Genomic DNA, 23,223 nt, shown 5'->3' on the forward strand with positions numbered 1-23,223 from the left:
AAGGGCTACCTTTTCTTTTTTTATTATTTTCTATTGACGTTCATAAGTGCCACTAATGGTCTAAACTGAATAAATATTTTTGATTTTGATTTTGATCATAAGCAGACTTGCGGCTCGCGGGCTTGAAAATTTTCAACTACCTACCCTAAATAAGACCCGTGTCTTTGTAAGTATTTTAGTTGAAATGTAACACGAAAGTTTAAAATCATAAATTAAGTTTATACTGCTCTTTTACTGTTCCCTCGAAAAAGCTCACTTCAAATACAGTGGTTAAACAATATCTATAGTACTTAACGTTACTTGCCAAAGCACACTTTGGGAGTACTCCTTGTTAATATTGACTTAACAAAGGAGGTGAATATTTGAACAGAGACAAGGCTCCTTCAAGTGACAAGAGTTCTACATTCGCGGCGGTTTTCATTTGTCTATGAAAATTTACATTCAAGTTGGTAATTCTGGTTTTGAAATAATGGAACTACATAATACACATTGTGTTTTGGGGTTATTGGTTTTAAGTATAACACACAGGTTTATTCAGAGTGTAATCATAAAGTATTAACTGCTTATCTTGTTTAATAAATTAGCAGTTATATCTTAATCGTTGTGACAAGTGCAATAACATGCACAGTTAATCATTCTCATTTCTTTTCTTATTGTGCGAAATAATAATAATGAGAAATAAATAATCTTCAAATATAAATTATTTTTAATGCTTTCAGCGACCTTAGTGCAGATCTACCGAACCTGTACAAAAATAAACTGGAATAAAATGCCATAATTATGGCATTAGGTTTTGACATTATATTATTATCTGTACTAATATTATAAATGTGCAGAGTTTGTTTATTGGCTTGAACGCGCTAATCTCAAGAACTACTAGTCCGATTTGAAAAATTATATTTGTGTTGGATACTCCATTAACCGAGAAAGGTTTCAGGCCATACATCACCCTACCGCCAATAAAGGATTGTAAAGAAAAATGTTGCAAAAACGGGAAATATGTATTATTAAAATTATTTTTACACGTACGAAGTCGCGGGCATAGCCAGTACTTAGTTAATTATCCTCGTCGTTTATTATGTTCTTACGTAAGTGACGTTATCTATATATATATAAAAGAAAGTCGTGTTAGTTACTCCACTTATAACTCAAGAACGGCTGAACCGATTTAGCTGAAAATTGTCAGGGAGGTAGTTTAGAGCTAGGAGAAGGACATAGGATACTTTTTATCCGGGTCAGCTAGTGTTTAATAAATTGCTGATATTTAATAAACTCTTTATATTAAAAGCACCCCACTGAATTGTCGTTTACGGGAAGGACCGCTGAAAAAGCAGATCTCGTGACAGTGCCATTTATTTTTTGCTATCAGATGAAAAGCGTTTGCATAAATTTAAAATGGAAAAGTTAATGAAGTGTTGCGATTCATTATTTCTCAATGTTCACAGTCGTTTCTGTGAAAGTTGTCTTAATGAACTCCGTCTTGATTATTATATTATTTGGAAAGAAAGTTTGATTTGGATAGTTTTTGAACGCAGCCATGCTTTGTTTGATGATAAATGCATGCATGGCCTGGTTTTATGTATTATGTATGTACATAATTATTTACAAAAAACCTAATAGAAAATTATAATTATTGTCTACTGTATTTTTTAATAAGAGGCCTTAAATATTATTATTTTCTTTGTTACAGGTAAGCAAAAAATACATATTACGTTCCTGCACAAAAATAATTCTGATATGCATGAATCGTACCTACCTGCAATTAGTAGTCCAATACGCGAATTACTTGAATTATTATAAGTAAAATAGATAAGTCCTTAAAATTACCAATAACATCATTCTAATTTCGCGTTTCCAAGCAGTTATTTTTAAAACTTAAAGACCTCCGAATTCGATTACTCGTTATCATTCGATCAAAAATTTACATTTTAAAGATTATGTCGAGTTTCTTCGTCTCGATCATTAGAGCAATCGGACAGCGGCCATTTGCATATAAATAGGCAAAGGCCGTTGTGAGCGCTTACACTCCTAATTAAGCTGTCAGTGCCTGTCTGTCGGATAATTTTCGCCTAGGCACAGGCCTGATAGCTGCCAAATGATGTAACAACTCCACAATTACTGGCTGAAAGCTTTTGGTAATCCGTGAAAAACCTTTGATAATCACAGAGTTCAAAAAGAATCTACGTATTTCAGTAGTTGAGCCAAAAAGTTTTGAAGCTAACTTTTTCTAGCTTAGCTGACAAATACTCAAAGAAAAGTAATAACGAGAAAAGGTAAGTCATTGTAAAATGAAATAGGCTAAAGCATGAAACTATATGTGAGACAAAAAAGAGAGAGATAGTGATATGGGATAGACAGATAGAATAGTAGGTAACAAGTTAGGTAAGGTCTTTCCCAGGTCCCACAGCTGATAATCATGGCATGGTACCCGTAACTGAATCAGTTCAATATACTTGTAGATGAAAATCATCATCATCTTCATTTTAGCCATAGGACGTCCACTGCAAACATTGCTCTCCTTAAATGATTTCTAGACTGGCCTGTTGATAGCAGCCTGTATCCAGTACTTTCATGAGATCATCTGTCCACCTTGCCCTAAGCTTCTAACTTGTGGATGGATGAAAGGCTAAATATACAGGGTGTGGCGTAAATAGTGATCCAAAGAAGTAATTTAAATAATTCGTATAAAACACAATTATTTTCGAAAAATGCTTTCAAAATACATCGCTTTTCTATTTTAATTAACCAAACCAGCTGCCTGATGGACCAATTAAAGCTACCGTCTGTATTGTAAAGAAGAGAAATGAATTATTGTTTAAGACAACAAATATTTCGACATTAATCGCAGCTTCTACGAATGCTGAAGCTTTGAACTTAACAGTCCAATTATGAATTTGCAACTTGATTAAGACTCTTTTATGTAGTGCAAACCCAATTTGGTCATTTGAAATACCGAAAAATGGAAAATATAATATTGATTTTTATCACTTTTTTAGTATTTTATAAATGTTCAATGAAGGGGTGTTATAGTAAAATATAAAACCGTCCGGAAATGCAACTACCTATCCAGCAGTTCGTAATGTGATCGGAATATGTAAGAGCATTAAAGTGAATACGCCAAAATAGTCTAAAAAACTCAACAGATACACGACTTAACAACAGTACCTATCCTATACGTTTTGCCGGCAAAAACTCTTTTACTCTTATTTATGAAGAAACTAAGGAAAACAATTGTCAAGATCAGTCAGTAATAATTTCTATGTAAGTTTTTTTTCCATTTTGGACTATTTCCCAGTATCAGAATCTCAGACAACATCATGCCCTATCTCTGCTCTAGTTTGATGAAAAATACTTTTTCAGGAGTGGTAAATGATCGATACATTTTGTGTGGAGATTTTTCCATTTATTGTGAGTTTGTTTAGTGTGGAAGTAGCCTTAAGAGCAGACGCTCCTCTCTCAAACAAAACAGATACATCAGAAGCCTACGTACCACTTTACTCGACTGCCAGAGTAATCGCACAGTGGTCCAGTAATTATTTACGGTTTTACACACAGATTAGACCATTGTCGAGGCCATTCCTGCTGAGATCTGTTATTATGGCAGCCGCAACTCTGCCTTACACAAATGAGCAAGTTCAGAGATTGTGTGAATGGATATCCAAAAACATTTCTACGAAAACAGTTACATTTTAATCGTTATACAAGGTGGAATTTTGTAATGCCACCTGAAGAGAAAGTATTCTAAATATTGTAGTTAGAAAATTTTACTCAAAGGATTTTTTTTTTAAGAAAGAGTACTGCATTTGTCTGTATAATTTTTTTTTTTCAGAATCAAATGACACCCTGTGTTCCTCTTACTACATTTATTGAAATTGTTAACCTTAAAATGTATAATAAATAAAAAAAATGCATAATTGCATATAGCTACGTATATTTATTTATGTAATACGTTTGTATTACTATAGTGTTTACTATAGCTACCGTAGATATTCGGGGGTGATTTGAATGAAATTTCCTACTAAAATGCTGGTCGGTGAATCTCAAAGGTAGCAATTCTGCATGATGAGCTGTTTTAAGCAATATCGAGGCAATGTCGCCCCCACAAAGCCTGTTATTGCTCGCTTTTACCAAAACTAGTGATGTGATGAAGTGTTTGATCGATATCGATATTATTCTTCGAATACTCGTATAATTTATGTTGACTTGAATCCAGTTCATACACACAAATGTCTTACATAAGACAAGGGTATGGTTAGACAGAATAGATGGTACAACAATATTTTCTAGTGACATAATAAGGTTTGTAGTCACGCAGTTGACACACAAATAAATAATGTGGAGTGCAATGAAAACATACATATTTGTTGCAAAATTAGAACTACGTACATGTAGCTCATTGTTGTCATCCGTGGTTGGCTGTCACGGTCTGACGATGGTCATTATTCTCTTTGTATTTTAGAACGTTTAATTAAAATAATATACGCACACACACACATAGCTCGTACAGGCGATGGCCGTTGGGACAGAAAAGTTTTCGAGTGGCGACCGCGGGCCGTAAACGTAGCGTGGGCAGGCCTCCCACTAGGTGGACAGATGATCTGGTGAAGCGCAGGATCGGTTATGGGAGAGGCCTTTGTCCAGCTGTGGACGTCATTTGGCTGAAGAGAATGAACGAACTAAAATATCGACAAAAGTGTACAGGTTTCAATTTACGGCACTAGCCGAAACCGCAGGCAAATGAGCTCTAAATACAACACTTAGAACAGTTCGTAAACAGTCTCTATCTAGGAATTATATCTACTTTGATGCTAACGACCACTTTGGCTAAGTGTTTGCAAATACAGCTTTGGTCTGATTTAAAATTGAACTACTGACTTTGTATCATTTCTCAAATTCAAATATCTACTTTAAATCAAAATGTTTTTCTAAATATTTCATAGAATTAAAATTGCTTGCTCGTTATCACGAATTCTAAGTATTATTATTTTCTGCTTGCGGGAAAGACATACTTTTATCGAGGTGTAAAATAGCATAAGGAAAAGTATGAGCTGACTATAACAAATAAAGTACTCTTATCCCATCTTTAAGTGTATCTACTACTACAAGATATACGTAGACAAGAGCATTTTTGCTATAATAAAAAAGTTCTACCACATTTAATTTCGTGAAGTCTGCTCCATACGTCAATTCTACGAACCCTGAGTTCTCAAACCCTAAAGCTAGATCTTCCCTTAACTTTTGAACCACTATAAGTACAGAACATTCGCTTCGGAGTTGGTTCGCAAATAGTCGCAGCCATTCCGGGAATCCCCAGTTGTTTATCCAAACGATGTCAGTTAGTTTTCCTTAATTTTCCAATTTGACTCGATTCACTGTCCATTAAGGGGAATACAAGCTAATTTTCGCTGCTTCACGCTCACTTTTTCCCCTTAAGTTTGTTCAACATTATCTCGGAATTTGGCGACAGAAATTAGCAGTTTAAACGAGCCGTTTCTTTATTAAATTAGTGCCAATTATTGTTTAATTCAGTGTGAGTATTATTAACGTTAATATTAATTTCCATTAAAAATAAGGAGAACTCTAAGGCCGAGTTGCACCACCTAACTTTGACCTTAACTATGACGACAACCGGTGTTTTTTGTATGGAGTTTGACAGATTTTTGACGTTTGTCAAATTTAAAGTACCTATAACTCAGCCTAAGTAAACTCTAATTAAATAATAACACTGAATAAACATTATTGCGAGAAAAAATATACAATTCTGAGTCTGTCTCCCAAAAAATGGGGCAATATACCTGGACTATTGCTTATTTAGAACATTAAAGGTTCGGCCAAACCAACGCGATCACACGCGATCAGCCGGCGTGCAGCGATGGCGACCAGACTTAAATGCATTGATCGCCATCGCTGCACGCTGGCTGATCGCGTGTGATCGCGTTGGTTTGGCCGAACCTTTAAATGCATTGATCGCCATCGCTGCACGCCAGCTGATCGCGTGTGATCGCGTTGGTTTGGCCAAACCTTAAAATTGATGAAGTAATTTTCCAAGCACAATCAAAACCACTTTTTCATGGGATTCCCTTCTTGTCAAATAGAATAGGACCATTAACATGGCTAACAATGCATGAGTTGCAATTTTGTGAGCCACACTTAGCTAATGGATGAACGAGTCGACCCTGTTTAAATTTGAAATTGGAGTACTGAGGTCACTTCAAAATATATGTTTTTATTTATTTTATTCCTGATATTTTTTTTCAAAACACATCAGACACGCTGAATTATTACATAATTATCACTTTTGGGCTCTATTTCTGTGTCGAATTTATGAACGCTGTGTTCTGAGGGGATGTCTTCAAAGTTCGAAAAGTATCATGTAAATCAAGCTCTATTTATTTTTCTGCATACTCGAGACAACGTGCTACCTAATCGTCATATAAATTTTTACTCATTTTGTTTAAATATTGTAAAAACCTATTAATAAGATGTTAGGTGATGAAAAATTCAAGCATGCGTAACTAACACCCTGGGGTAATTTTCCACCCCACCTACCTGTACAAGCCAAACAGATGATTTTTTTCACATCCCGCGTCTACGAGCTTAAAGCGCACACTCTGCATTGAGAATACACAAAACGACATTGCACTAGCTTAGGTAGAAAAAAAGATATGTAAATTTTTATGCGCCTGGGGTAAAATAATACCCCACGGTGTTACTTAAGGGTTAATGACCAAGTGAAATTAGCAGTGACCAACACTAAACGTATTTTCCAGCACAGAGATGCTATAAATAACTGGTCTCCTATCTATTCGACTGCAGCATATGTCCCTAAAGCTTATTTTACCTAATTTACCAGAGACAAACCAAAGGAATTGTGCTTATACCTATTTCCCACGCCAGGCTTGTTACTTGTCAGTTAATCGCGTATTTTGCTACTTAATCCCCTTTTACGACTTTATCACTTATGCCTGTTTTCACCATCAATTCCTAATTTTAAGTGACCTCTATGAAAACAAAATTCCTGTTATGTGTTAGGGGTTAAAAATTAGGGATTGATGGTGAAAATGGGCATTTATCCCATATTTGTCACTTAATCGCCTTTTGATACTTCCATAGAAACAGTGAGAGTCTTATTCTACGTACTCTGTCAAGATCAAACGGCAAAAAGTACCTAAACGTTGCCGAATCTTGGCTTTTAATAAGTCGATCCCTCACCACCGCGATCAAGTCAAGAGCTATATTGACTATCCCAATTCCCAGCGCTCATTGACCAAAGTGTCTCTTCAACAGGAATAAATTTCATTACACTGTATCCCGCGATCACGTTATCCACTCGAAAAGGTTCGAATATGAACCTTATTTTTATAAGGCCAGAGATGATGTGATAAGGTATAATAATGATGTTTCGTGTAAGTACTATTACGCTACAATAATAAAATGTTTGAGTAGTTGTACTGGAATCATTATTACGGAACATTTACAACCCTTGAAGAGTATACAGGGTGAAAACGAAACAAAACATCGAAATTACTAGTTACTGATCCTGATGCTTTACGAGCTCTATCAAACGACATCAATAACAGGTTAAAGAATAAACCAGCTAGCTTTCCATCCTGTTTCAACCCAGTATTATTGTCTACGTTGTATTTCTAGCTATTACTGTTCTGTATCTGTTTTCGGAACTCAAACCATTTGTTTGCTTAACCATTAATTCGGGACAATCGGTCTCACAGGCCTCGGCCTTTTACTTACCCTCATAAAGAAGAAGCAGCGCAAGAAACTCACTCACTATTGACAGCCTTCTTTTCAAGGGTTTTTCATCCCCTTACCCGTGGTTCCTATATTTGACAACTTCAGTGGCTTTAACTTTAGTTGCGCCTACGCCGTAGAGAGAGATATTTGCATCATTCAAATCCATCGATGTAAAGTTCTGCAGCGGTCTCTCAGGCCGTTTGTCACCAGTTACGTTAAACGAAAACCATGTTACCAGTTAAAGGTTAGGACAGGAGAATCTGGGTGGGAGTAGCTTCATTTTTTAAAAGGCTTGCAACATCATCATCATTTCAGCCACAGGACATCCACTACTGAACATAGGCCTACCCCAACCCACATCGCCTGGTTTGTGGATTTCTTGCAAGGCTTGCATATGTCCGTAACAAACTCCATTGGTATGTTTATTTCCAAAGTATTATAAATCAAGTTAATATTTTGGCATAGTTTCTTTCGCATTAAAATATTGGTAGGTACCTACAGATTTTTCAGTTATAATTCTTATAAGTACCACAGTCATACTGAAACTTGTGAAAACAATAAGTATTATTTCATTCACCTCATTAACCCGTTCAGGTCTGCACAAAGATAATTTTCTTGTCAGAACTGTGTTATAAATTCCTAGGCTTGCTCGCTTTAAATCAAGTTCAGCAATAAAGATGATTATTTAAGTGCGAGCGCATGCTGCGGTTAAATGGGCCACTCGTGACGGGAATACAACGGACACTGGCCGAGCATTCGCTGGGCAGACCTAGTGGGAGAACGGCGTAAGCCGAAAACTGAGTTTTTGGTACACAGACAAGGGCTTGGTCACAAACACTGGATAGAATTTCAGGATGTAGTGTTTAGGAGTACAGTTGTAAGCACATCATATTAAATCATTGTTTAATTTTTAAACATAGTTTCCTAAAATAGTTTATTAACACGTTGGACGCCACGCGGCTCACCGGTGAGCCTCGAACAATACAATTTCCATTTAATTACCATCTTCATCTCATATTTAGTCAGATTTATGAGCTTATCAGATGTGTCAAAATAAATTGCCAAGGTATTAACTGCAGGATTTTTTTGCAAGAAGTACAAATTAAAAACAAATCTTGACTTATACCATTTTGCACCTAGCCCCTTTCTGCCTCATTTTAGCCAAGCATTTGTTTCATAAAATTTGTTTTACCTTTTTTATTCATGCAAGGACGTCGAATAAAATATTTTGTATGCAATAAAAACACCACCGGGCGCTGTTTGCATTAATAATTGTGTAGTGGCGTTGTAAAATCAAACATTCTCGAATATCGAACTTCTACTATTTATTTTGTATTATAAAATAAATATTCCCGTAAATACAAAGCGACTTCTTCTTTATTGTGAATACTTAATTTACTATCGACAAGATAATTATAAGCTAGATGCAGGCCGCCACCAACCGGCCATTGTGGAAATCATTGGGGGAGGCCTAATATGTTCAGCAGTGGACGTCCTATGGCTGAAATAATGATGACGATAATGATAATGAAGATAAAAGCATCTCTGACATAAAATATCTGACTAACAAAAGGTTAGTGATAGTAACTGATCATACAGGGAACTGTAGGAGAGTAAATCTATACTAATATTATAAATGCGAAAGTAACTCTGTCTGTCTGTCTCGATTTCACGCATAAACCACTGAACCGATTTTGATTAAATTTGGCATAGAGATAGTTTAAGTCCCAGGAAAGAACATAGGACAGTTTTTATCCCGGTTTTTGAAACAGGGACCCGCGCGATAAAGCTTTTATGTGACAGACAAACCACGCGGGCGAAGCCGCGGACGGAAAGCTAGTAACCAATATACGGATTTATACACAGTGTTAAAATTAGACTTGTATGGACTGTTAACGCCTACACAACGTTCATGAAGTAAAAGCGTGGGATTTTGTTTTTAGTCCTTATTGGAACTCAACAACGATTAAAAACAAAATCCAAACAAGATGAAAATTTTCAGTTAACCATTATAGAACATACATTGAAACTCCAAGCTGTTTGTTGTTCTTTGTCTATTCAAGGCTCTTGTTCATTGTACCACTAACTGTGCTCGACTCTTTAGTCGAGTCTTTACAGTTTGCCAAAACTTGCTTTGACAGATGTATAAACTGAGTAGTTGTTTAACTTACAGGTATCATTAATATATTATTATGAGGTTTCTTAATCAAATGACGTCTCTGCCTATCTAAATACACATAACTCAAATGTGACTGACTGACTGATAGTGATCTATCAACGCACAGCTCAAACCACTGGACGGATCGGGCTGAAATTTGGCATGCAGGTAGGCCCCTAAGGGTGTAAAACGGGATCCACGCGTACGAAGTCGCGGGCGGCCGCTAGTCGTTTCATAAGTATCTCAAAGACTTGTAAATGAATCGTCTGCTAAGAATTAAAATCCGAGCATTGAATCCATTTTTACCTAATTACAATTGACCCCGCACCACAAAACCCCTGACCACCAATTTATCGCTAACCTATCTCAAAAGTCATACAAAATGCACAACACCGCAACCCAGTTGTGTGCGTGCCATATATCATGGTGCGGGCGCGCGGTGACAGCGCGGGAACTTCCTAAGTAAGTTGCTGAGTACATACTTCTGGACGCAATTGGCTACGGGGTAGGTCAACAAGAAACATCAACTCTAATATAACGTGAAATTTAGAGCAGCTTAGGAGAAACTTGGTATCGTTTGCGACATTTTCAGGGCTGTTACTAAAATGGCAAGTAGGCAAAAGGCGCTGTACTTATCAATTGTGAAATCCATTACGAATGTAATCGAAGAAGACGTGTCCAAAAATGAGCATTTGCTAATATTAATATTGACTTCTTAAAATATAGAGCTAAATCTGTGTATCACAAAGGTCGACGTGAAAATATGCTACAAAATTTTTTGTTCTTGATTTAAGGACCTTATACATTATATGAGGACGCCAAGGATCTGGTAGTTATGGAAAACGTTGTTATGTTGAGTGTTTGTACTCGTAGAAGGCTGGCTGATTTATATTGTCATTGTCTTTATATTAGGTAAAGCTATAAGAAAGGTTGTTGCGTAATAAATTAAATTTTTCTTTATGTATTGGCCTGACACCTAGGTTTCTATTCTACCTAGATTCTAGCCCTGCGGGCAAAGCAGCTATTTACTACAAACTAAGTAGTAATTTATACAATTGAAAAGTCATAAATTTTAAAATAATAGAAACTGAATTATTGTATTGAAAAGTGAAGTTTTAAAATAAATCAGTGTGCATCTTTGCAATATTTCATAGAGCGCATGGCATGAGCGCCACTCGTACGAGTGCGGTCGAGCGATAAGGGCGGTTGGAAGTTGTTAGAGTTCTGAGAGACCACAAATTCTGGTGGACACGGTAGAAGCGTATGGAATAATTTTACAAGTACGTTTTCTGTAGATATGTATTAAAGGCAACCGTTTCCAACTGACTGATTTATTATTAACACACTCCGAACGAATTGCGCTGAAAGGCACGAAGACTATGAAGGTATTATGAAGTAGGTAGGTAGGTACCTACCTAAGAATCTGCTAAGAAATAATTTTCCAAAATTCACCTTTAAGGGGGTCTAAAGATTCTGTTGAGAAACAAGGGATTTAGTAGAAGAAAGATGGATTGTTTAATGTGTTCTTTTATTGCCTTTTCAATTCGTTAGGAAACTTAAGAGACATGAGAAAAATTATTGGTATACTCTCACTCCCTTATTAATAAAAAGTTACCCTTAGGATGAACACTGGATTAAAATGACATTTCCATACTAAATGACAACTTAAGCCAGAGTTAAACAAGGGTGTAACTTTTATTAATAAGGGGGTCAAAGTGTAGTTAACTAACACATAGTTGTCTAAGGATATTTATTTATTTATTTACATACACCTATAGATACTTATACATTGTTTCATACAACGATTATAAGATCGAAATACAGTTTGAATGCCGCTAGGAATAAAAAAGTAGGTACTTGTATTTTTATAAGATTTTTATAACAATTCCCACGTCTCAGCTTTTAAGATAAAGGCTGAAACAGATTGGTAAGTGCTACTTAATGTATACTCTCAGCAAAGTTTATTTAAATCTTCTACAGTTAAAGCGTGAAGTAGCAACAGACTGACAAGTCTACTTTTATTATTAGTTTAGACTTGATCGACATTTATTGTCCTTTCGAAACTCAACGAAGGTTTCTGCCCTTCAATTGTAAACTTTTTAATAGTTCTCAAAATATTTGAAACATGTTTTCGTCCAAACTTTCCAGACTTCAATCAGTTGACATAACTCTCGCAAACTATATCGATTTCTATTAACCTTTAACTGGTCTTGAACTTTATATTATTTTGAACCTTAATCCATTACAATAAAGTTCATTTTAAGGTGACAATAATTAAGCCAGGTGAAGGTATGACTCTCGTAATATCGACACTCGAACGCAGACTCTGGATCATTCCCGCAAACGACGTCATCCACGTACTCGGTTTGAATTTGATTTTATGACGTCATCATGCTATCGGCCTCCGGCAGGCTGAAAATATTTAAAGCCAAGATGTTATTGCTCGAACTTTTTGGTACCAACCACTGATAATATTAATATATTTGAAATAAAAAATCAAAAGGAAATTAATTTGTAACAATCACCGATTGATTAAGTAAGTACTGCAGAGCTAAACCACAGTCACTAAGGTGATAGTCACAATAAATGATTATAATTTGTCGCATCTTCGAGATTTTCATATTAACTATGTAGTCCACTCCTGAAAGTACTATAGGCATCAAATACAATATTTAATTTTATCCAAACACACTTAAAAACATACGCAGTTTTTGATTTACTTTATTCATCATCACTATGTCCACATTATTATCACAAATTAATGTTATATTGGAATTGTTATGAAGTAGGTTCGTTTCTAGATTAAATGTAATGTATCATGGATAGACACTCGAATATTTTTTATAGTTATAGATTGTTTCATCCACGAAGACGCACCCCACCAATTTTTGGTCGAGGGAAGCGCGCGGTGCGGGGAGTTTGATCCGAGCAATCCGAGCGTCATTATTGTAGTGTGCGTGTGCACTCAAGGATAATTATTTAGCGTGTACCGATAACACTCAAACATTAGCGGAAGAATGATGGGGCGATTATGAGTATGTTGTCCTTTAGACTTTAGATACTTAATGACTACCCTACGAAGGTATCGATCACGTACTTCCCACGACCTTCAACATATCGTTAGTCCACCTAGCTAGAGGGTGGCCTTTCCACACTATGTCGGCTTAGTCATCAAAATGACAACTTCTCAAAATGACAACCGAGATGCAAAATGTCCACTTCTCAAAATTACAACTTCTTAAAATGTCAACTTCGCTAAAAGACAACTTCTCACTTAATGTCTATTTCTCACAATGACAAATTCGCATTTGGTCAACTTTTATTATTTTATTTTTATTATTTCTAGAGTTATAGTTCTTCTAGAGTTATCATTATGCGAAGTTGACCAAATGCGAATTGTCATTGTGAGAAATAGACAATGAGAGAAGTTGTCTTTTAGCAAAGTTGCCATTTTAAGAAGTTGTAATTTTGAGAATTGGACATTTTGCGACCCGGTTGTCATTTTGAGAAGTTGTCATTACGAGCTGAAACGGACATTTTGCGTCCCGGTTGTTATTTTGAGAAGTTGTTATTTTGATGACTAAGACACTATGTCTTCTAGTCTGTTCTCGCCAATCGAGAATTGTTCTGCCTCAACGACCAATCGTCAGTCCACCTAGTGGGAAGTGCCCACACTAGGTACGTCTCCCGGTCTGTAGTCGGCACTCGAGAACTTTTCTTATGCCTACTGAATATAGTATCTATTATACCATAGTGACCTTATGACAATGATAAACGCTCCAAACAAAATTATCTATTTATTTACACGTGGTAACCTGCGACAATTTTCTGCTAGTTGAACTCCATATTAAATAATTTTTAGCTAGTTTTCGAGCATATAAAAGCAGTTTTATTCAGACACTAAAAGTTAGTTACAAACAAACCAACATGTGGGCTTTAGTTTTATTCACGGTGCTTACTACCAGCGTTTTGGTAAGTCCTTTTTTTAATACGTACAACTCGTACATTTACGTAACTAATATTTTATAACTGGTACATAAATCTAAGGCTGAGTTGCATGCACCATCTTACTTTAGTAACGGTGATTTTTGTATGGAATTTGATAAACTTTTGACGTTTGTAGGTTTAAAGTGAAATGGTGCAACCCAGCCTAAGTTTTGTAAAAAGATTTCGCTTCGAATATAATAATTTATAACGATAAAAATAATGTTTAAAAAACACATTTTATTCCAGGCTGATAATGACTGTATGAAATATATCCAACCCGTAAGTGCCTATTTCATATTTTGACACCTTTTATAATACTTCAATGTGATCGTTTCATTGACTCATCATCATCATCATTTCAGCCACAGGACGTCCACTGCTGAGCCCAATGATTTCCATATCGCCCGAATGGTAGCGGCTTGCATCCCGCGCCTTCCTCCTACCTTTATGAGGTCGTCGGTCCACCTTGTGGGTGGATATTAACACATTGTGTAATAAAAAATTGTAAATAGCTTTTTTGTTTGTCTACGAATATTTTTTCATCCTTGTAAACAGAAAAGCAGAAGTTTGAAATATAATATAATTGCTTTCCCCAGCACTACTTGAAAGAGTGCTGCAAAATGGGCCTTCCTGATCCACCGGCTATCCATCTTCATCCGATAAAGGAGTGCCTTTCTCTCCCTAACGAAGCACCAGCGGTAAGTTAATACAATAATATTTTATTATCTAACGAGGATCATTTCGATTTTTAGCTGTGAATGCAGATTTATAGGGCTAAAACATCCTTAATACACAGTCCAAAAATTTTTGTTCTACGACAAAAATTGACGAAGTTATGGCCAAATTACTAAAAAAGTACACTGACCGCCCGGCGCGGGATCGATGTCGTTACTATGTATATCGGATCCCCGAACGCTGCCGGCGTACCTACTGCGTGGATAGAAAATATTTTATTTTAGCCAAACTATCAGTTTTACAGAAAAACTTGTAATAACAGTTATTCATCAGAATAAAGTAAGCTATCGATAAGTATTTTTTTTAAATATAAATTCCTGTCATCAAAATCGGTTCAGTGGTTTAGGCGTGAAAGCGACACACACTGACAGAGTTACTTTCGCATTTATAATATTAGTAAGGATATTTGTGAAACATAATTTAATGAAAAACGTTAGTAAAATATTAATATTTCAGTGCGAGCAAGACATCTGCAGCACCACGAAGAAAGGCCTCGCCTCGGCCGATGGAAAGCTGGACAAGAGTAAACTCAAAGAACACACTGAGAAATTCTTCGAATCATCTCCAGAACTAAGCAAAGCCATCACGGAAAATTGTATTGACAGGGATATCTCCAAGATCGGGCCTCCAGATATGTGCGAGTTCACCAGATACAGAGCTTGCGTGGGAGTCCAACTGGCCATGGTATGTTTTAATAATATTTTACTTATATAACTGAAAACTTTTTTCTTCTTCTAAAAAACCTGCTAAGGCATTAATGTAGACTTATCTGCACTACTCGTCGTATACTATTTTGCTTAATCTTTCACTTGTACCTAATTTGAATTTGTTTTTATCGCTTTGCACTTTCCGTCAAATATTTAAAGCTTGTTTCCACCACACTCTCTTAGTTCCGAGGATAAACCGATTTTATTAAATGGTAATTCAACTTTTTAGTACATACTCTTTTTTTTGTAGTATGTTTTAAATTCTCCGATGCAGTTCTGCCAGATAGTCATCCATTTTATTATTGTACCGTTTGCCGTTTCTTTAACACAAAGGCTGAGTTATCACCTAACTTTGACCGTAACTATGATGATAACCGGTGTTTTTTGTATGACAGATTTTTGACGTTTGTCAAAGTTAAAGTAAGATGGTGCAACCCAGCCTAAATCTTTCAAATTACTCAAATATAACCCCATATATTTTCATTCGACTTTCGCAAGGAATATGTGACGGGAAAAATAGCTCCTTTCACATTTAGATTTCGGAATGTATCTCGGGGAACATAAAATAAATAGAGAAAGAAGGTTATCTCCATACAGAATTAATCCATACTAATTTGTTGGTTTAGGCAAATCTTATATCGTGGTTAGCGGAATGGCGGCTTTACCGTCTTTTATTTAGATAATTCACGTATGTAATAAAAAGAGAGTGAGATTTCGTTGTCTGGGGGAAATTGTTGCTTTTGAGCCGTATAATCAGTCCTTATTATTTTAATTTGTTTGATCCATACCCATACTTAAAGCGACACCCTATATTATTTTCCACATCAAAAGAAGAGACCAGGAGAGACCAACCAACGCTGCGTACTGGTTGCTATACTTTTGTAACTAACATTTCCAAACTATTCAGTAAATAGATTACTTACTACTTGTCTGTATTGTGGCGATATGTAGAATGTAGAAGACCATAATATATTCGAGCACAATAATGTGTCCTGCCTCAGAATTCTAGGATTCCAAGACATGTACATCACTAGGGCTACTACCTCCGGGCTAAAAAGAAAAATGCTATTAAAACTCTCATTATTTCTTACTTCATCACCATCATCATCTCAGCCACAGGACGTCCACTGCTGAACATAGACCTCCCCCAATGCTTTCCATGTTGCCCGGTTGGTAGCGGCCTGCGTCCAGCGCCTTCTTGCTACCTTTATGATGTCGTCGGTCCACGCTGCGTTTTCCGGTACGCGGCCTCCGCTCCAGAACCTTGCTGCCCCATCGGCCGTCAGTTCTGCGTACTATGTGCCCTGCCCATTGCCACTTCTCAGCTTTCATTTTTACAGCTTCATTTCTTACTTGATTTTTAAAATTCAATACAAAAAATCTTTGATAAATGAATGTACAGTATTCAATTTTAAATTAATCCCGACCCTAATCCGAGTACTAATTTATGTCCTTTGTAGGTACAAACAGCGGCTTAAAGTTAAATACCATGGATTTTATGTAGTTGTATTAGGTTCCATTTTCCAACAAAATTGTAAAGTCCAGCAGCTATTGACTACATACATAAAATTGCGCACTTTAATGGTAACGTTTTAGTGCGAATGAAAGCGCACTTGGCCTCTTAAAAGTTCTTAAATATTATTTTCTACCTAAAATAACTGAACTGAACAATCGAAAGTCTGATACATTTTGTGAAGTCCAAAAGCAAAACTGTTTGCAATTTTAGTGATTTATTTGCAGTCTAACAAGAGTGATGTGTGTATGTCGATAATTTGTCTAATCACTAATGTCATAAATCGATAGATTTAAATAAACCCTGTTAACCCATCGTGGTAAGCGAACTATGCTTGTGCTACGAGTAGGTTTTCACTACAATAGTCGGTGAGGTCGAACCCGCGTTCCTCGGATCTCGATTCGGCCAATCCGACACTGACGCCATTGGGCTATTGTCCATTATTAAAGTTACATGTTTTATGTAATGTAAACATCAATCATAATTAACTTTAAAACAAATAAAACCGACTTCAAATGCGTGAACACAAAAAAAAAACTAAAAATTAAAAATATTGCGTATAAAAAAGTTCATCCCCAATTTTCCACTCTTGGGGGTGTTTATTTTCTTTAAATTCGCATGAAACCACCCTTTTGATAATACCTATTCAACAAAAAAATAATCGTTCAAATTTATTTATAATCGGCGGAGATATTGCGTATAAAAAAGTTCATCCCCAATTTTCCACCCTTGGGGGTTGTTTTTTCTATTATTAAATGGCAATGCCAGATTTTGTATGGAAAGTGGCGTCTTTTTTTTTTCGCGCGGCCATCGACCAAACTTTGTTTTTTGATTACAAAATAGTGTAATAAACCAAACTTACTATGACATGTATACCTCTAAACTCAGTCTGAACTAAGTTACGAGCATTAGAAGTTTGATGATTTTCATACTAGATTTGCTTTTTGTGCGCAAGTTTTGTAAGAAATTGCAACAAAATATTGCGCAATTTTTTTATTGCGCTGATTCTGCTCCATACTGATGTCTGGAGCCTTTAATGGATGATATTGTTTGTTTACACNTTGTAAGAAATTGCAACAAAATATTGCGCAATTTTTTTATTGCGCTGATTCTGCTCCATACTGATGTCTGGAGCCTTTAATGGATGATATTGTTTGTTTACACATACAATCTCATTATTTTGTTGCAATTTCTTACAAAACATTGCGCGCAAAAAGCAAATCTAGTATGAAAATCATCAAACTTCTAATGCTCGTAACTTAGTTCAGACTGAGTTTAGAGGTATACATGTCATAGTAAGTTTGGTTTACTACACTATTTTGTAATCAAAAAACAAAGTTTGGTCGATGGTCGCGCGAAAAAAAAAAGACGCCAATTTCCGGCATTGTCTTTTAAATGGGACCACTCTTGAGGTATTACCTATACGCCGAAAAAAGATTTGTTCAAATCGGTTCATGATTGGCGGAGTTATCGCGTAACAAACATAGAAAAAAAAAACATACGGGTCGAATTGAGAACCTCCTCCTTTTTTGAAGTCGGTTGAAAATGCACTAGTGTTATGATTATTGCACCACTTGCCAAGGACTAATCGAAGTAGGTACTTTCAGTTAAGGCTTTCTTGCTCTTCTTTATTTCTCTTTCCTTCTCATTTGTCTATTGATTATGTTCCGGTCATTTGTAAATACCTTGTCTTTTACCAGTGTAGATGCATTTACATTAAGAAGATTATGTCTACTTAAGGTATTTTTATCGATATCGTTAAAATGTAAACTCCCATCACTAGCCCAAGAGACGCTTCATAAGATACGTAAGCCACTTGACTTAAGCGTACTTTAAAATGGTAGAAATTTTACGTCTCGCCAATAATAATTCTATGGGGACAACCATTTGAAGAGTTGCACTTGCACTTTAAGTGAAGTATTTATTTAATACTTTAGTTTCTTTTAAATGAATGCTCAAAAAACTTGTCGCCTCAAGCGTAGACTTAAGTTTCTGGCTTAGCTTTTTTGGTTAGACTTTAAAATTGTAACCAATCAGGCTTCAATATTTAGTCTATTTTTGGATGTTGTGAAAATTAATAATATACAAAGTAATTTCAAAACATCACCGGTTTCTGATAAAATTCCAGAAAGTATTTTAAATGAAAGCTTTTTGATAACCGTTAATTTAATCTGCCAGTTCTCTATATCTGTAAAATTATAAGCTGTAGTTTTATTGACAGAAAAATTTCTAATTGAAGGGTCATTATCAGGAACGGTGAAACTTGGCACTGAAATGATTGCAAGATACAAGTAAAGTTAGTGACTTTCTTTTTTAAACTTATAAATAATAAATAAATAGCCTTGGACATTTATTTCCTAACTTCATTTATCTTACAATTTTTATATTATCTAGCTACTACGAGTAATATCTAACAAAAAATACCGGCTGAGTAATTAAGCTGTAACTTCTTATCCCTGTTACTTCTAGTCCTTTGACCCCTACTTTATTGACCAAGACCAGTCTTCTAAACCGTAAGTAACTAAGTAGATAGGTAATTAAAAAGCGGTTTCACTTTTTGTTCCAGATGTGTCCCGAATGGTCCAATGAAGGCGAGTGCGCTGGAAGCAAAGTTGCCTTTGCTGAGTGCGCGAGAAAAATAAAAATGGAAGCTTAAGAACTGCTTGTATTCGTAATTTGCTAAACTACGACACTATTTTTTTAACCTGTTCATTGTACTTTAATAGCAATTTGTCAGTAAAGTAAATTTCAATTGGAATACGAGTGTTTTTTTTGTTTTATTATTTCGATTACGATCCTTATGATTTTCTCAATTAATTTGATTACCATCTCCATAGCTTGATGATTATAAATTATTTGCTTTGAGTGTTTTTATAATCGTGCGGGTTTCATCACGGACGCGGGATTGCCCCGAATGCGTGACACCCACAAGTGTCATTTTCATACAAGTATTTATTGTGATGCTTAATACGCACGCGGTACAGTAAAAACTTTAATGAAAAGGTCACTGGCGTGTGTGACACACGCGGGACAATCCAGCGTCAGTGATGAAATTAAAACACCTTTTATGTATCTGGGGGCACGGCAGTGCCCCCACCAAGTCGAGCAAAAAAGCGGCACGGCCGTACCATCCTTTTCTCGAAGCAATTCAGGCCATTTTCGACCGCCTGTAACTTCGTTGTGGATAAAACTAGAAGGCTGAATTTTTATTAGCTATGCAGGCATTGTAAAGACACGGTATATTTAAAATTTCATTCAATTTGAACCAGTAGTTTAAGAATTATAACGGGTCAAAGTTACTTAATTTTGTCACTCACTGACTCACTGACTCACTGACTCACCGATCATCAAAATTCTAAGGCACTTCTAGCAGACCTAGAAACTTCAAATTTGGCATATAAGTAGTGTTTGGTGTATGAATCAAGGAAAAACTAAAATATTTGGGGGCACGGTAGTGCAACCGCCAAGTCGAGTAATTGTCAAAAAAACCAAGTCTCGCAACTCAGTTGTTCTACGGTAAAAAGTTGTGAGATCCATGTAATACCAAGTCCAGGCCACGGAATCTTTAACGTTTTACATAAATATATTGACTTGGCCATCGCATGAAAACACGTGTAAATTAAATTATTTAGTGCGATGGCCAAGTCAATAATTTATGTAAAACGTTAAAGATTTCCTGGCCTGGACTTGGTATTACATGGATCTCACAACTTTTTACCGTAGAACAACTGAGTTGCGAGACTTGGTTTTTTTGACAAGTATTGTTTTTGATGGGATGTTATTTTCGTTCCCAGTGCAGATATTACAAATCCATGTTCAAAGCACGTGATCGAACGGCCAAATTATCTCAAATTACGGGGCCGGTGCCTCATGTGTTAAGTAATTAATGCGAGCAAATGGAGATATCGAGTGCGGGTAATACTTCATAATGGTGCTATCGATCAGTGTTGTTTAGATAATAAGGGAATGTATTGCTTAAAGAGATAATTTGCTTTGTGTAAAACTAAACGTTCGCTCTATTTACTGTGATGTGAGCTGCAAAATCCTTTAATGGTGCAAACCAGTAATTTTGCATTCGGTCCTCAGGGTCAAGGTATCGACACCAAATTGCGCAAAAACTTCTAAATAAGCAAACAACCTTAAATTGCCTAATTAGGTTTAATCTAAATGTTGCTAGTCCTATATTCCCTTAATCTAAACAGAGGGATATCTGAACAGAGTCAAAGAAACTTTAGAATTAAGAAGCAGTCTTACCCTTACAAAGGAAGACCCTAATCACTAGGGTACTCGTCCCAAAGATTAATAAAACTGTTTCTTAGAAGTTACAATAGAGTTCAGAGTCCTATAAGGTCAAGATCTCACGAAGCAGTTTTTATAAGCGCCAACTGTGGTAGAGGAAGAGGAAGTTCTAATTCACGAACTGGAAACTGTAGTTTATTCAGTCATCCATTCAATGTGAGTCTACTGGACATAGCTTCCTCCTTCCTCCAGTACACGTCATTGATCCTGCTCCAGCCCTTTAACTGAAGCGTTAGCCATTTGGAACCATTAATTAACAACCATTTGGATGTCATTCCATCGTCCTATACTGCAATAGAAACACGCAGTCCCCAATTTATAATACCTAAGTACGTCAACATAACACGCCTTTACCAAGACTTTGAAGTTTTCCAAACGAAGTGGCTCTAAAACCGTGGCGTTTTTTTTTTTAACCGCCCCGTGAGCGTTCCGCCTAATACTTAACCATTCAGGTTATTTCGACCACACGTCATACAAAAGTTTCCCTGGTCTTTGTAACCCCAAACGAGTTAAGTTAGGGTTAAACCCTGGAACACTCCGTTTTACGACATTACCCGATGACAACTTGTGTAGTTTTAAGGTGTTTGGTTTGGGGAGAGCATTCAGAGTTTGTGACGTGGAATTTACATAAGTAGCTAATGAATGATAATAAGTAAACAAAATTGACGCTTTTGAAACAGTAGCACATTATGTAATTGCAATACGAGTAGATGCTATTTTCCAAAATTAAAAAAAATATAGTTAGTTAAACCTATGGTTCAACCGACTGTACCCACACTTTTTATTAACTTATCATAAGCAGGGATCTAATATGCAACCGCTGACTTTGTAGTTTGAGAAGCACGCCACCTCATATCAACTAAAAAAGTTGATCTAATTTATTATTCTAAAACCTATTGCAATCAAGGTAGATTTATTTACAAATGACAGCAGTGGATGGTACGTACAACATCATTCAATTGACATAAAATCAAGTGGCAGTGGACGGGGCACATAGCTTGTAGAGACGATGGCGTTAGGGCAGAAAAGTTCTGGAGTAACCACTGGCCAGAAGACGTAGGTAGGCTTCTTACTAGGTGGACCAACGATCTGATGAAGGTCGCGGGAAGAACCTGGATGCGAGCAGCGTAGGACGGGTCGTTATGCAAAGCATTGGGGGAGGCCTATGTCCAGCGGTGGACGTAATTTGGCTGATAAAAAAACGACATAAAAATACACAGTCTCTTTCATTTCTAAAATTTGACTACAAAAATAAACCTCACATTATACGAATAACATTGTACACTTTATAAAATTTAATTGTGGGGAATGTGGAGATAGCTGAAACCTGACCCAGAATTTCATGATAATAATTAAATTGCAATTATCTGCACAACATGAACACAGCTTTTCTATAAAATTCCACACAATTTTCCACTTCAAATTTTTTTATTATTTAAGTTGTTTTCAGAATTGTGTTTGAGAGGCTGCTAGAAACAAAATATTCATGGAAAAAATAAGGTAATGGTTGTTATTTGAGAATAAAAGAAGCATATTTTTTATGTTTCTGGCCTTGAAGCAGATTCTACTATAAGCAACAATAAGTACTACCAGGCCTGGCTCACTCCGCGCGGTACGTCCGNCAAAATTTAGCGTTGATTAGCGGTGAGTTGCCCCGAATTTTGTCAGTGTGTGCGTGCGCGCCGCATACGTATTGGCGCGCTCACATACAAACCGCGCTCGGGCGTTTCTATGAAGATGACCTACTCATTTGTATTTACTCTGCCAAAACGAATAGCCAATGTGGGGAGAGCCTTAAGGATTTGATCTATACCAGGCCTGGCTCACTCCGCGCGGTACATCCGATAATTACCTACAGCGAAGCGCCCCGCCGGCGGGTATTATATCAGTCGAGTGTCACGCGCTCGCCCGTCAGGACGCTGGCTTGCGTTTTAGTATGATTATAATTCTATGATCTAAGTATTATTTAAAAATGGACATAAAGAGAAAGAAATATTGTGCGGCGTTCGGGTGTTTAAATTCGAAAAGAAATTACCGGATTTATCTTTTTTTTCGCTTCCCAAAGATGCTGAAAG

At 36.3% G+C, this 23,223-nt stretch overlaps 1 protein-coding gene across 1 annotated transcript; it reads left to right on the plus strand.

Moving 5' to 3' along the window:
* Window positions 1–13,810: 13,810 nt before the first annotated feature.
* Window positions 13,811–19,601, plus strand: LOC114353492 (uncharacterized). Its single transcript, XM_028305521.1, has 5 exons — window positions 13,811–13,879; window positions 14,141–14,173; window positions 14,491–14,592; window positions 15,086–15,313; window positions 19,416–19,601. The coding sequence occupies exons 1-5, from the start codon at window positions 13,835–13,837 to the stop codon at window positions 19,503–19,505; spliced, it is 498 nt and encodes a 165-aa protein (XP_028161322.1). The 5' UTR covers window positions 13,811–13,834; the 3' UTR covers window positions 19,506–19,601.
* Window positions 19,602–23,223: the final 3,622 nt, after the last annotated feature.

Source organism: Ostrinia furnacalis, unplaced genomic scaffold, assembly GCF_004193835.3.
Source record: "Ostrinia furnacalis isolate ACB-3 unplaced genomic scaffold, ASM419383v2 OfSCF1700, whole genome shotgun sequence".
NCBI lineage: Eukaryota > Metazoa > Arthropoda > Insecta > Lepidoptera > Crambidae > Ostrinia > Ostrinia furnacalis.